Raw genomic sequence first — 16,012 nt, 5'->3', positions numbered from 1 at the left:
AAAATCAGACCTCAGATTTGAAGCTGGTGAGAGAATGCCTTTTTGAACATATTTCTTTTAAAAAATAAGCGTATTTTTCTGTGAAATCCTTTTGACTTAATCCTTTATAATCTTGAAGATAACATATCTTCTTGGTTTGAATGCAAATAGCATTTATCGTAAATGTGAGATAGGAGAGCCCTGGAAGGGCAGAAATTCAAAGAAAAAATTAACTTATTTACTAAAATGTTTTAGGTTGTACAAGAGTTGAAATCTGGAGAAGGACATCAGTTTCGATTTGACTTGGCTGCAGATAACTGGAATATACAAATAATCTCTTTTGTGACCCCATGGACTGTAACCTGCCAGGCTTCTCTGTCCATGGAATTTCCCAGGCAATAATACTAGAGTGGGTTGCCATTTCCTACTCTAGGGGATCTTCCTGAAACAGGGCTTGAACCTGCATTTCCTGCATTGGCAGGAGGATTCTTTACCACTGAACCACCAGGGAAGCCTTGCAAATAATATTGGGTTTATTGTTTCTCTCTGTTGGACTTAGTGACTCCCTGGTTGTCAAGAAACTAGTTATCTGCTATCTTTCTTTTCTTCCAACCTTTGCATTGATTTCCATCCTCACGGTTACCTTGTGGTTGCAAGAGAGTCATTGTATAGCTTCAGCTACTGTGTCTTCATTCCAGGTAGCCTGAAGGGGAAAGTAGCAAGGAAAAAAGCGTGCACTTTATAGCTAAATTACCAAGGAGTGGACTTGTTGGATCATGGTGTGAATGTGTGTATAACTTTGTGAGGAAGTGCTGAACATTTTTGCAAAGTGTTTGTTCAATTTAACATTCCCACCAGCAATGAGAGTTCCAATTTCTCTACAAATTTTTAAACATTTGGTATTAAATTTTCCTTTTTAATGGGTGTGTGAAAGTATCTTATGGTTTTAATTTGTATTTCCCTAATTATTAGTGATATTCAGTAGTTATTCATAAGTGCTTTTGGACGATTTTGTATCTCTTTTGTTGTTGTTCAGTCACAAAGTCATGTCCGACTCCTTGAGACCCCATTCACTGCAGCATGCCAGGCTTCCCTGTCCTTCACTATCTCCTGGAGTTTGCTCAAACTCATGTCCATTGAGTCGGCAATGCCATCCAACCATCTCATTCTCTGTCATACCTTTTTCTCCTGCCCTTAGACTTTTCCAGCATCAAGGTCTTTTCCAATGATTTGACTCTTCACATCACATGGCCAAAGTACTGGAGCTTCAGCATCAGTTCTTCCAAAGCATATTCAGGGTTAATTTCCTTTAGGATTGACTGGTTTGATCTCCTGGCAGTCCAAGGGACTCTCAAGAATCTTCTCCAGCAGCATAGCATCAATCGATAGCAAGAATTCTTTGACAGTCAGCCTTCTTTATAGTCCAACTCTCCCTTGCATACATGATGACTGGAAAAACCGTAGCTTTGACGCTACAGACCTTTGTTGGCAAAGTGATGTTTCTGCTTTTTAATACACTGTCTAGGTTTGTCATGGAGAAGGCAATGGCACCCCACTCTAGTACTCTTGCCTGGAAAATCCCATGGATGGAGGAGCCTGGTAAGGCTCCAGCCCATGGGGTCACTAAGAGTCGGGCATGACTCAGTGACTTCACTTTCACTTTACACTTCTATGTGTTGGAGAAGGAAATGGCAACCCACTCCAGTATTCTTGCCTGGAGAATCCCAGGGACGGGGGAGCCTGGTGGGCTGCCGTCTATGGGGTCGCACAGAGTCGGACACGACTGAAGTGACTTAGCAGCAGCAGGTTTGTCATAGCTTTTCTTCCAAGGAGCAAGTGTCTTAATTTCATGACTGCAGTCACTGTCTGCAGTGATTTTTTTTTAAGTGTGTTTAAATGTTGTTCCCTTCTTATTTTATTATTGAAAGATAAGTTTCTGTTGTCATGAAGATGGTCCCCATTTCTCTGAAGTGTTTGTTCCAGAAAAAGTTTATTCCTTATGCATATTGGTCAATTATCCATCTCAAATTAGTAGTTATGTATGGTATAAAGTCGAGGTCAAAGTTCTTTTCTTTTTTTTTTTTTCACCTCCCATATGAATAACCAATTGACTGAGAAACATTTTTTGAAAAAATAATCATTTCTTCTCCACTGAAGTGTAATGAGGCATTTTTTCTGATTAGGTGACCATATGTGAGGATTTTTTTTTTTTTTTTTTGGTATTCTGTTTCATTTGCCTATTTATTTGTAGTTATTGCAATACCAACCTGACTTAATTACTCTGACTTTATAATAAATCTTGGTGTCTGGTAGTATAAATTCTCCATTTTGCTCTTCAAGATTATCTTGGCTATTGTAAGTCCTTTTTGTTTTTCATATAGATTTTAGCTTGTAAATTTCCATAGAGTAAGCTGCTAAAATTTTAATTGGGATTGTGTTGAATCTATAGATCAATTTGGAGAAGAATCAATATCTGGACAACATTGACTTTCCTATCATTGTCTATCACCATGTTCTGTTCTTGACTTTTATTTTTTGTATTTTTCATAAAATATAATTGATTAACAATATTAGTTCCAGATGTACAGCATAGTGAGTCAGTACTTTTACAGATTGTACTTTGGAAAGTTGTTACAAGATAACGGTTATAGTTCCCTGTGCTGTACAGTATATCCACGTTATCTTATAGAGGCTAGAGTGTATGTCTTAAGAACTAAAGAGCCTCTTGATGAGGGGGAAGAGGAGAGCGAAAAAGCTGGATTAAAACTCAGCATTCAAAAAATTAAGGTCATGGCGTCTAGGCCCATCACTTCATGGCAAATAGAAGAAGAAAAACTAGAAACAGTGCTGCTATAAATGTAGGGGTGCTTGAAGCTTTTCAAATTAGTGTTGTTGGTTTTTCTGAATATGTATCCAGGAGTGGAATTGCTGGATCATATGGTTATTCTATTTTTAGTTTTTTGAGGAAACTCCACACTTTTTTCCATAGAGACTTCACCAATGCATATGCCCACCACCATTGTAGTAGAGTTCTTTTTTCCTCCATCTTCTCCAGCATTTATTATTAGTAGACTTTTTGATGATGGTGATTCTGACAGGTGTGAGGTGATACTTCATTGTTTTGATATGTATTTCTCTAATAATTAGTGATGTTGAGTATCTTTTCATGTTTCTATTGGCAATCTGTATGTCTTCTTTAGAAAAATATCCAAATTTTCTGGCCTTTTTTTTTTTTCTTCTAACAATGTTTTCATTTCAGAGTTCCTACAGATATTTCAATAAATTTGTCCCTATATATTTGACTTTTTGATTCCTGTTATATCGGGGCTTCCCTGGTGGCTCAGAGGTTAAAGCATCTGCCTGCAATGCGGGAGACCTGGGTTCGATTTCTGCATCGGGAAGATCCCCTGGAGAAGGAAACGGCAGCCCACTTCAGTTTTCTTCCCTGGAGAATCCCATGGACAGAGGAGCCTGGTGGGCTACAGTCCACGGGGTCGCAAAGAATCGGACACAACTGAGCGACTTCACTATCAGTTTAAAATGTTCATTTTTTAATTGGTTCTGGCATATGGGAATTGCAATAGATTTTTGTATATTGGCTTTGTATCTTGTGATCTTATAAGCTCACTTTAGTAAGTTTTAGATTCTTGTAAGTTTTCTATGTAGTTTTACCTTTTCCATTATACCTTTTATTTCTTTTTTTTTGCCATATTGCACTGTCCAGGACCACACTACAATATTGATTTGAAGACATGATTTTAGACATGCATATTAAGTTTTTGAATTCAGGAAAAAAAAGTTTGATATTTTGCCATTAAGTTATTAATTTTAGGTCTTTTGTAGTTACTCTTAATCACACGTTTGCTTTTAAACCTAGTTTGCTGAGTTTTTAATCACAAACTATTGTAGAATTTTAATTCAGTTTTGGCATTTAGTGAAATGATCATATGTTACTTTTCTCATTTATTCTAATAGTAAATTTTATTGATTGAATTTTGATTATTCAGTTAGCCTTGCATTTCTGGTATAACTCAGTCAAGATTTTTATTTTGGCTGAACCACATGGGTTGTGATCTTAGTTCCCTGACCAGGGATCAAACCTGGGCCGCAGCACTGACAGCAAATCCTAAGTCCTAACCACTGGACCACCAGGGAATTCCCAAACTCAGTCAAGATTTATTATTCTTTTAAAAATTACTGGATTCAGTTTGCCAGGTTTTTTTTTTTTTTTCCTTCAGTATGCATCTTATATCCTTATGAGAGTTACTATTGTGGAAAGATTATAAATTGCTGAAGTTTCATGTGATGGTTAACAGTAATAATGCATTTTCAGTTAAGGTATGTACAGTGGATTTTTTTTTATGATATAATGCTATTGTACACCTAATAGAGTACAGTATAGTGTAAATATAACTTTTATATGTACTGGGAAACTAAAAAACTGGTGTGACTTATTTTATTGCACTGATCTGGAACAAAACCTTCAGTATCTCTGAGAAATGCTTGTCCATGATACTTATTCAATACTGGATTTGACAGAGTCAATGCTATCAGTGAAGACTTCTTTATATATGAAGGATAACTTACCAGTGTCACTTTCATTTGTAACTGGTTTCTCTTACAGGCAAATGTTCTGAAAACGACTCTGCATGGGAATGGCTTGCCTTACAATGACAGAAATGGAAGGAACATCCACATCCCCTGTACATCAGAATGGTGATATTTCTGGAAATGCTAACTCTGTGAAGCAAATAGATCCAGTCCTACAGGTCTATCTTTATCATTCCCTTGGGAACGCTGAGGGGGATTATCTGCAGTTTCTAACTGGAGAGTATGTTGCTGAAGAGATCTGTATTGCTGCTTCTAAAGCTTGTGGTAAGTATTAAAAAACAGTGTTTTTCTTCTTATTAACATATGCTTGGTTTATTATACTCTAACACAATGTACCTGTGTAATATATTTTTTATGCCTCTATGACTGACAACTGTTTTCATATGCATATAAAATGAGAAAATTACTAAAGTAGAATACAAGGTAAATTCTGTGTTGAGGTAGTGGTATAGAATGAATGTGTTTCGCCCAAATTTGTGTTGTGACCTACTCCTCCAGTGTGATGACTTTGGAAGTGGGATTTTCCAGAGATGAATCAGTCATGAGAGTGGACCCCTCATTAGTGGGACTAGTACCTTTATTAACGAGATCGCTGAGAGTTCCTTTGCCCCTCCTGCCATGTGTGGACATAGCAAGAAGATGAATAAGAAAATGAATCATCTATGAACCAGGAATAGGGTCCTCATTAGATACCGCATCTGCTTGATTTCATACTTCCCAACCTCCAGAAATGTGAGAAATATGTTTCTTTTTTTTATAAGCCACTTCATGTATGATAATTTTCTTATAGCATCCTGAATGAGCTAAAACAGCAACTGGTACTGAGAAGTGGAAGGGCGGTAACAAGTTTCTAAAAATGTAAAAGTGGCTTTGGGACTGGGTAATGGGTAATGGAAGAGTTTTGAGGTGCATGCTAGAAAAAGTCTACATTGTTGGGAACAGATCTTTAAAGGAGATTTTGGTGAGGACTTGGAAAGAAAGAAACAGAGTTGTAAGAAAACAATTTTCTTAGAGGACACCTGTGCAATCCTGTGGAGAATATTGGTAGAATTGTGTTCCATTAAAGACCATTCTGATAAGATCTAAGATGGAAATAAGGACCATGTTATTAGAAACTGAAAGAAAAGTGATCCTTGTTATAAAGTGTCAAAGAACTTGCTTGAGTTGTGTTCATGTTTCAGTGCTTTGTAGAATGTAGAACTTAAGAGCAATAAAATTGGGTGTTTACTTCAAGTCTTTTCTAAGCGAAGGGTTGAAGGTGTGGCTTGAGTCCTCATAACTGCTTATAGTTGTAAAAAATTAATGCTGTTGCTGAGCTCCTTGGCTGCCCTGGATATGGTTCTGGCAGCCCCTAGTGGCAGTTATCCCTCAGCGGGGTGCAGGCAGCAGACTTTGGTGGAATAAGTATCTCTGCTAGCGGAGAATGCAAAGGCCCTGGAGGCATGTCTGACTCCACCTATATTTCAAAGAAGGGAAGCATGGGGCAGGGCTGCCAGGAGTCTTTGGTGCCCAGCAAAGCTGGAGGGGCAGGAATGTTGCCCTGGTGTGCTCTGCAGGTGGGATCTCTGCTTCAGTGGGTCTGGAAGGCAGAGTATCAAGTTAGAGGGTTATTCATCAGCCTTAAGGTCTGATGGAATTTGCCTTACTAGGTTTTAGATTTATTTGAGACTTGTCACTCATTTTTTCTTTTCTCTTGTAATGGAAATATTTGTCCTATGCCTGTTGGAATGGGAACATCTGTCCTATGCCTTTTCTACCATTATATTTTTAGAAACACATAATTTGTTTGATTTCATAGGTTTACAGCTGGAGAACCTCAGGATGAATTGTACCTTGTTGTTCAGTCGCTAAGTCATGTCTGACTCTGCAACCCAATGGACTGCAAAACGCCAGGCTTCCCTACTCTTCATCATCTTCCGGAGCATGCTCAAACTCATGTCCTTTGAGTCGGTGATGCCATCCAACCTCTGTCGTTCCCTTCTCCTCCTGCCTTCAATCTTTCCCAGCATCAGGGTCTTTTCTAATGAGTTGGCTCTTCTCATCAGATGGCCAAAATATTGGAGCTTCAGCATCAGTCCTTCCAATGAATATTCAGGATTGATTTCCTTTGGGATTGACTGGTTTGATCTCTTTGATGTCCAAGGGACTCTCATGAGTCTTCCCCAGAACCACAATTGGAAAACATCAGTTCTTTGGCACTCAGCCTTCTTTATAGTCCAACTCTCACATCTGTACACGACTGCCGGAAGAACCGTAGCTTTTACTATACAGAGCTTTGTTGGCAAAGGGACGTCTCTGCTTTTTCATATGATGTCTAGGTTTGTCATAGCTTATGACACCAAAGATGCTTTCGTGGAGATGCTTATTCCACCAGAGTTTGAGTCTCTTTTTTCCAAAGAGCGAGCATCTTTTAATTTCATGGCTGGGGTCACCATTTGTAGTGATTTTTGAGCCCAAGAAAATAAAATCTATCACTGCTTTCACTTTTTCCCTTCTATTTGCCATGAGGCGATGGGAACTGGATGCCATGATCTTTGTTTTTTGAATGTTGAGTTCTAAGCCAGCTTTTTTCACTCTCCTCTTTCTCTCTTATCAAGAGGCTCTTCAGTTCCTCATCCCTCTGCCATTAGAGTAGTGTTATCTGCATACTGAGGTTGTTAATATTACTTCCTGGCAGTCTTGATTCCAGCTTGTGATTCATCCAGTCTGGCATATCACATGATGTATTCAGCATAAAAGGTAAAGAAGCAGGTGACAGTGTACAGTCCTGTTGTACTCTTTTTCTGATTTTGAAGTAGTCTGTTGTTTCATGTCTCGTTATAACTCTTGCTTCTTGACCTGCATACAGATTTCTTGGGAGGCAAGTAAGGTGGTCTGGTATGCCGATCTCTTTAAGAATTGTCCACAGTTTGTTGTGATCCACAATCAAAGGTGTTAGCGTAGTCAGTGAAGCAGAAGTAGATACTTTTCTGGAACTTCTTGCTTTCTCCATGATCCAACATATACTGGCAATTTGATCTTGGCTAATCTGCCTTTTCTAAACCCAGCTTGTGCATCTGGATGTTCTCAGTTCACATACTGCTGAAGCCTTGCTTGAGTCTCATCCACATCTGATTTAGATGATATTTAGATGAGACTTTGAACTCAGACTTTGAGTTGATGCTGGAATGAGTTAAGGCTTCTGGGGCTATTGTGATGGAATGAATATATTTTGAATGTGAAAGGATATTATTTTTGGAGGGCCAGGAATAGAATGCTATAGGTTGAGGGAGAAGGACACAAACATTCAAATTCATAAGTTGAAACATATTCTCCCAATGTGATTGTATTTGACAGTGTTACCAGGTCATAAGGTTAAATATCACCTTACCCAACTTGCTTTTCTACCCTTATGTGGCTTAGTTATAGATAGCTAAGTTATCTGTGTCTCTTCGAATTACGGATATTTGTGTCTGTTTTTTCAAGATGTAGTCAGTTATGTTATGGTGTGAAATATGTGTTCCTAAAAGACACTGTGTTCTGCAGAATTGTGCAGTAAAAAGCACAGGGCTTATAGGAAAAATAAGGTTAGGGGTATGACAGTCTAAACTTGGTGATATTAAAAAAAAAAACTTAGTAAAAACAGCACATGCTAAGTGGTAAGAAAATATATAAATAGTGCAATATATTTGGCACTTTACCTTAAAAAAGTTATGAAGCTTGTTGGTGGAAGTGGATGTTGAAAAGGTTGCATCCTGTGAGTTAGTGTGAAGTTGTAGAAGGAAGGTTATCTGAAATCACATGAGAAGTTGTAACACCACATGTTGATGGCTGTGACTTATAACACATGTGGTAAACTGAGATAGCTGGTAGGTGTTTGTTCCATGTATAGCCTCAGTTTGGATTCCAGGCTGAAGGAATAACCCCTAAATGAGACATGGTGTTCTCCTGGTAAAAGGCAAAAAAAACATGAGGGCTGGAAATGAAATACCTCCTACTGCCTCTTTTTGGAACTAACACACTACCACTCTTGCTCAGATTCCATTGGTCAAACTGAGTCATATGGCCAAGCCAGTGTTGGGTCAGATGAGGTGGTCCTCTCAGGGAGTGGGAGGAAAAGATGGAGTATTTATGAGCAATAATGTAGTCTGCTACACTTTTCCCTCTTGGCCACAAATAATTTTCTTTTTTCAGTATTTAAAATAAATTTTTCCTTCCTCAGTGAGGATACCCAAAGCCATCATTGAATCAGGTTTAAAATCTAGGTTCTCCCTATATTCTCTCAGTCATGTCTAGATGGTCTTCTTGATTCAGAAATCTGTGAAATGAGAAGACAGTTATTCTGATATCATATCTATAGCCTTGACAAGTTTTACGTTAAAGATATGAGATAATTAGCTCTAGTGTAGAAACAGCAAGGTTTAGACAAAAGAGGCTGTAGAGTTATCTTTTGGAATCCTCCCACCTCTCTGAGTCCTTTACCAGTTAGACTTTCTTGACTACCTACTCACATATCTATTATCTTCAAATTCCTTTCCATTTCCATCCCCAAATGCCCTTTATTGAATGACCTTTTGTTAGGTATAGCTTTGATGATAAAATAATTTATATTAAGTTATAAATAAGTTTTAATATTAAGATATTTGTATTTAATGAAGAATCTTGATCTGTTATAACTTCTAATTGTAAAAAAAAATGCTTAAAGGAAGTGTATTTTTTAAAGTGACTTTTATTCTTTTCTCAGTTGAAATGAGAATATGAAGTTAATGTTACAGTTGTATCCCATTTACCTCTTTCAGCTGGCTGAAATTTATTCTCATTGTTTACATAAAACACATAATTGTTTTATATGTGTTACTCAGTTCTTACAATAGCACTAGGGTGTATGTGTGTATTGATAAGCATCTGATAGCTTTTTAAAAAATTGTTTTAATTTTATATTGGAATATAGTTGATTAACAATGTTGTGTTAGTTTCAGGTGTATAGCAAAGTGATTCGGTTTGACATTTATATGTATCTGTTCTTTTTCAAATTATTTTTCCATTTAGGTTATTAAGCAGAGTCTTGAGTCTGAGTCTTGAGCAGAGTTTCCTGAAGTATACAGTAGGTCCTTGTTGGTTATCTACGTACATGTAAATCCCAAACTCCGATTCTATCCCTCTCCCCTACCCTTTCCCTTGGTAACTCTAAGTTCTCTGAGTCTGAGTCTCTTTCTGTTTTGTAAATAAGTTCATTTGCATTATTTCTTTAAATTCCACATATAAACAATATCATATGATAATTGTCTTTCTGTGTCTTACTTAGTATGATAATTTCTAGTTCTATCCATGTTGTTGCAAATGGCATCGTTTCATTCTTTTAAATGGCTGAGTAATATTCTGGTGTATATATGTATGGCATCTTTTTTATCCATTCCTGTGTTGATGGCCCTTTAGCTTGCTTCCATGTCTTGGCTATTGTAAACAGTGCTGCAGTGAACATTGAAGTGCATGTATCTTTTGAAACTATCCAGTTTTTCTCTGGATAGCTATATGCTCAGGAATGGTATTGCTGGATTACATGGTTCAGTTCAGTTCAGTTCAGTCGCTCAGTCGTGTCCGACTCTTTGCGACCCCATGAATTGCAGCATGCCGGGCCTCCCTGTCCATCACCAACTCCCGGCGGTAGCCCTACTTTAATTTTCTTAAGGACCCTCCATATGGTTCTCCATAGTGGCTGTACCAATGTACAGTCCCACCAACAGTGTAAGAGGGTTCTCTTTTCTCCACACTCTTTTCATCATTTATTGTGTGTAGATTTTTTGATGATGGCCATTCTGACTGGTGTGAGGTGATCTCTCATATTTTTGATTTGTATTTCTCTAGTAACTGGAGGAGATTGAGGGCAGGAGGAGAAGGGGACAACAGAGGATGAGATGGTTGGATGGCATCACCGACTCAATGGACATAAGTTTGGGTGAACTCCAGGAGTTGGTGATGTTCAGGGAGGCCTGGCGTGCTGCAGTTCATGGGGTCGCAAAGAGTCAGACACGACTGAGCGACTGAACTGAACTGAACTGAATAATTAGTGATGTTGAGTATTTTTTCATGTGCCTCTTGGTCTTCTTTGGAGAAATGTCTATTTAGGTTTCTGCCCATTTTTTATTGTATTTTTTTATCATTGTTGTTATGCATGAGGTATTTGTAGATTTTTGGAGACCAGTCCCTGTCCTTCAGATAGTTCGTAAGTATTTTCTTCCATTCTATGGGTTGTCTTTTCATTTTGTTTATGGTTTCCTTTGCTGTGCAAAAGCTTTTGAGTTTAATTAGGTCCCATTTGCTTATTTCCATTTTTATAACCTTAGGAGCTGTGTTGAGAAGGATATTGCTGTGTTTCATGTCAGAGAGTGTTTTGCCTATGTTTTTCTCTTAGACTTTTATAATATCTGGTCTTACATTTAGGTCTTTAGTTCATTTTATGTTTGTGTATGGTGTTAAGGAATATTCTATTTCATTTTTTTATATATAGCTGTCCAGTTTTCCCAGCACCATGTATTGAAGACACTGTCTTTTCTTCATTGTATAATCTTGCCTCCTTTGTCATAGATTAATTGATTATAGATGCATGGGTGTATTTCTGGGCTTTCTATCCTGTTCCACTGATTTATCTTTCTGTTTTTGTGCCAGTGCCATACTGTTTTGATGATTGTAGCTTTATTCAGTAATCTGAGGTCAGGGAGTCTGATTCCTTCAACTCTATTTTTCTTTCACAGATTGCTTTGACTCTTCGGGGTCTTCTGTGTCTCCATACAGATTTTAAGATTTTTTATTCTAGTTCTAAAAAAATGCCATTGATAATTTGATAGGGAATTGCATTGAGTCTGTATTTTGCCTTGGACAGTATAGTCATTTTGACATTATTAATTGTTGCAATCCAAGAACATGGTATAGCTTTCCAGTTGTGTCATTTTCAGTTGTTTTCATCAGCTTCTTAGTTTTTGGAGTACAGGTCTTTTGTCTCTTTAGATAGGTTTATTCTTAGGTATATATTATTTTTGATGTGATGATAAATGGCATTGTTTCTTGAATTTCTCTTTCTGATCTTTCATTGTTAGTGTATACAAATGGAGTATATTTCTGTGTATTAATTTTATATCCTGCAACTTTACCTAATTCTTTAATAAGCTCTAGTAATTTTGTAGTAGTGTCTTAGGGGCTTTCTATGTATAGTATCATGGCATCTACAAATAGTGACAGTCTTACTTTTTCTTTTCCAATTTGGATTCCCTTTATTTCTTTTTCTTCTCTAATTGCTGTACTGAGGACTTACAAAACTGTGTTGAATAAAAGTAGTGAGAGTGGACATCCTTGTCTTGTTCCTGATCTTAGAGGAAATGCTTTCAGCTTTTCACTGTTCAGTATGATGTTAGCTATAGGTTTGCCATATATGGACTTTATTATATTGAAGTATGTTCCCTCTGTCCCACTTGCTGGAGAGTTTTTGTTATGAATTCATGTTGAATTTTGTCAGAAGATTTTTCTGCATTTATTGAGATGATCATATAGTTTTTACTATTCAGATTGTTGATGTGATGATTCACACTGATCTGTGGATATTGAAAAATCCTTGCATCCCTGGGATAATCCCATTTGATCATGGTGTATGATCCTTTTAATGTATTGTTAGATTTGAACTGCTAGTAGTTTGTTGAGGATTTTTGCATCTATGTACATCAGTGATATTAGCCAGTAATTTTCTTGTGATATTTGTTTTTTGTTGGTATTGGGATGATGGTGGCCTCATAGAATGAGTGTGGGAGTGTGTTTTACTCTGCAGTTTTTGAAATAGTTTCAGAAGTAAAAGTGTTAACTCTTTTCTAGGTGTTTGATAGAATACACTTGTAAAGCCATCTGGTCCTGAACATTTATTAGTTGGGAGTTTTTAAATCATGGTTTCAATTTCATTACTTGTGATTAGTCTATTCGTATTTTCTATTTTTTTCTGCCTCAGTTTCAGGAGTTGTACCTTTCTAAGAATTAGTCCATTTCTTCCAAATAATCCATTTTATTGGTATATAGTTGCTTGTAGCAGTCTTTTATGATTCTTTGTATTTCTGTGATATGTGTAGTAAATTCTCCTTTTTCATTTGCAATTTTATTGATTTGAGCCCTCTCCTTTCTGTTGATGAATTAGCTAGAGGTGTATCAGTTTTGTTTATCTTTTCAAGTAGCCTACTTTTAGTTTCATTAATCTTTTCTTTTTTTCATTTCTATTTCATTTATTTCTCTGATCTTCATGATGATGCTTTTCTTCTAATAACTTTGGATTTTTTTCTTTAGTTGCTTTTGGTGTAAGATTAGCTCATTTATTTGAATTTTTTCTTATTTCTTGAGGTATGGTTATATTGCTGTAAATTTCCATCTTAGAACGCCTTTGCCGCATCCCAAGGGTTTTGAATTATCATGCTTTTTTTTTCCATTTGTCTTTAGGCATTTAAAAATTTCCTCTTTTATTTATTCAGTGATTCATTGGCTGCTTAGTAGCAAATTGTTTAGCGTCCACATGTTTGCATGTTTTTTTGTATTTTTGTTGTTTTTTTTTTAAATAGTTTTTCTTATAGTTGGTTTGTAATCTGATAATGTTGTGGTTGGAAAAGATGCTTGATATGGTTTTAATGTTCTTAAGTTTACTGAGGCTCTCTTTGTGGGCCAGTGTGTGGTCAGTCCTGGAGAATGTTCCATGTGCACTTGAGAAGAATATGTATTCTGTTGCTTTGGGTGGAATACTCTATAAATATCAGTTAAGTCCATGTGCTTTAAGGTTTTAAGACATGTGTTTACATATTGATTTTCTGTCTGAGTGATCTGTCCATTGATGAAAGTGAAGTGTTAAACTTCTCCTTTTTTATCTTTTGTTGTTGATTTCTCCTTGTATGGCTCTTGGTATTTGTCTTATTTATTGAGGTGCTCCTATGTTGGGTACATATATATTTACAATTGTTTTGTCTTCTTTTTGGATTTATCTCTTAATCATCATGTAGTGTTCTTCTTTGTCTCCCATGACAGTCCTTATTTTAAAATCTGTTTTGTCTGATAAGAGTATTGCTACTTCAGTTTTCTTTTGATTTCCATTTGCATGGAATACCTTTTTTTTTATTCCCTCACTTTCAGTCTGTATTGTCTCTAGATCTGAAGTGGGTCTCTTGTAGATAGCCTGTGTATGAGCCTATTTTTTTGTGTCTGTGTCTTTTGTTTGGAGGATTTAATCTGTTAATGTTAAAGGTAATTATCAATATGTGTTTCTTATTGCCATTTCATTAATTGTTTTGGATTTATTTTTGTAGGTGTTTTTTCTTCCCCCCTTCTTTTGTTCTCTTGAGATTTGATGGCTAACTTTAGTGTTTTGTTTGGATTCTTTTTTCTTTTATGTGTGTGTATCTATTGTAGATTTTTGGTTTGTGGTTACCATGAGGTTTTGTAATAGCAGTCTGTATATAAACAAGATTGTTTTAAGTTGCTGATCTTTTAATACCAAACGCATTTCTAATATCCTGCATTTGTGCTGTCCTCACAATTTCTGGTTTTGATATTATATTTCTGTGTGGATGATTTCCTGCCTTTACTGTATATTTGTCTTTACCAGTGAGCTTTTCCATTTACAATTTTTTTGCTAGTTGTGGCCTTTCTTTTCTACTTGAAAAGTTCCCTGATGATTTTTGCTGAAATGCACCTTGTAATCATAATAAGATTAACAAGAGCTGGTCCTGCCACAGCATTAACTCTGGAAGGGGAAATGTCTGTGGAGACTGACCTCAGTCCTAGGTGGGTCTTTAGGTACTTCTGGTTCCTAGCAACATTATTGATAAGCTGAAACTGACACGAGTTAGTATGTTTATCTCTCTTTTAAAGTGAGGAAATTAACCAAATGACTCTTTTTCTTTGACTTGATCTGACAGTTCCTTTTTGGAGTTTTTGAGGTAGAGTTGTCTGGGTCCTACTCTTTAATACTGACAATTCTGGCCAATTCAGAGATAGTTCAGACATTTACTCATCCAAGGCAATACCCTTGGCGCCATCTAATAGTGGATCATACCCAGTGGGTATGAAGTAATGTCTCATATTTGTTTTTTGTAAATACTTTATTGATATATAATTCAATTCCATGCATTTAAAGTCATATGTTTCACCCTTAAAAATGTACAGTTCAGTATTTTGTATTATCCTCACAGAGGTGTCCAGCCATCACTACCCTCAAGAAACCCCTGTGCTTATTGGATATCACTTCCTAACTCTCTATTCTTCCCTAGTTACTTAGACAACCACCAGTCTAGTTTCTGTCTCAATAAATTTACCTTTTTGTCTCAGCAAATTTGAATCATACAATATTTGGTCTTTTGTTACTGACTTCTTAAGCTCATATAATGTTTATAAGGTTCATTAATGTTGTATCACTTCAATTCAGTTCAGTTCAGTCGCTCAGTTGTGTCTGACCCCATGGACTGCAGCACATGAGGCTTCCCTGTCCATCCCTACCAACTCCCAGAGTTTACTCAAACTCATATCCATTGAGTCGGTGATGCCATCCAAACATCTCATCCTCTGTCATCCCCTTCTCCTCCCGCCTTCAGTCTTTCCCAGCATCGGGTCTTTTCCAATGAGTCAGTTCTTTGCATCAGGTGGCCAAAGGATTGGAGTTTCAACTTCAACATCAGTCCTTCCAATGAATATTCAGGACTGATTTCCTTTAGGATGGACTGGTTTGATCTCCTTGCTGTCCAAGGGATTCTCAAGAGTCTTCTCCAACAACCACAGTTCAAAAGCATCAATTCTTTGGTGCTCAGCTTTCTTTATAGTCCAACTCTCACATCCATACATGACCACTGGAAAAACCATACCTTTGACTAGACAGACCTTTGTTGGCAAAGTAATGTCTCTGCTTTTTAATATGCTGTCTAGGTTAGTCATATCTTTTCTTCCAAGGAGCAAGCGTCTTTTAATTTCATGGCTGCAGTCACCATCTGCAGTGTTTTTGGAGCCCCCCCCCAAATAAAGTCTGTCACTATTTCCCTTGTTTCCCCATCTATTTGCCATAAAGTGATGGGACCAGATGCCATGATCTTCGTTTTCTGAATGTTGAGTTTTAAGGCAGCTTTTCACTCTCCTCTTTCACTTTCATCAAGAGGCTCTTTAGTTTTTCTTTGCTTTCTGCCATAAGGGTGGTGTCATCTGCATATCTGAGGTTATTGATATTTCTCCTGGCAATCTTGATTCAGCTTGTGCTTCCTCCAGCCCAGCATTTCACATGATGTACTCTGCATATAACTTAAATAAGCAGGGTGACAGTATACAGCCTCAACGTACTCCTTTTCTTATTTGGAACCAGTCTGTTGTTCCATGTCCAGTTCTAACTGTTGCTTCCTGACCTGCATACAAATTTCTCAAGAGGCAGATCAGGTGGTCTGGT

The 16,012-nt window shown here is 37.0% G+C and overlaps 1 protein-coding gene across 4 annotated transcripts in view; it reads left to right on the top strand.

The window, feature by feature from the left end:
- JAK2 (Janus kinase 2) overlaps positions 1-16,012 on the top strand; it is a 118,366-nt gene that overhangs the window by 26,496 nt on the left and 75,858 nt on the right. For all 4 annotated transcript variants that reach the window (XR_011568038.1, XM_019965993.2, XM_019965994.2 and 1 more), the window contains exon 3: positions 4,604-4,854. Coding sequence is in view for 3 of the 4 variants with exons in the window: in XM_019965993.2 (XP_019821552.1) it covers positions 4,629-4,854 (226 nt within the window). In the remaining variant the exon portion in view is untranslated. The remainder of the gene's footprint in view (positions 1-4,603; positions 4,855-16,012) is intronic.

This window comes from Bos indicus, chromosome 8, assembly GCF_029378745.1.
Source record: "Bos indicus isolate NIAB-ARS_2022 breed Sahiwal x Tharparkar chromosome 8, NIAB-ARS_B.indTharparkar_mat_pri_1.0, whole genome shotgun sequence".
Classification (NCBI taxonomy): Eukaryota; Metazoa; Chordata; class Mammalia; order Artiodactyla; family Bovidae; genus Bos; species Bos indicus.
Note: the sequence above shows the minus strand (reverse complement) of the source record. Positions and strands in the feature narration are given on the sequence as shown.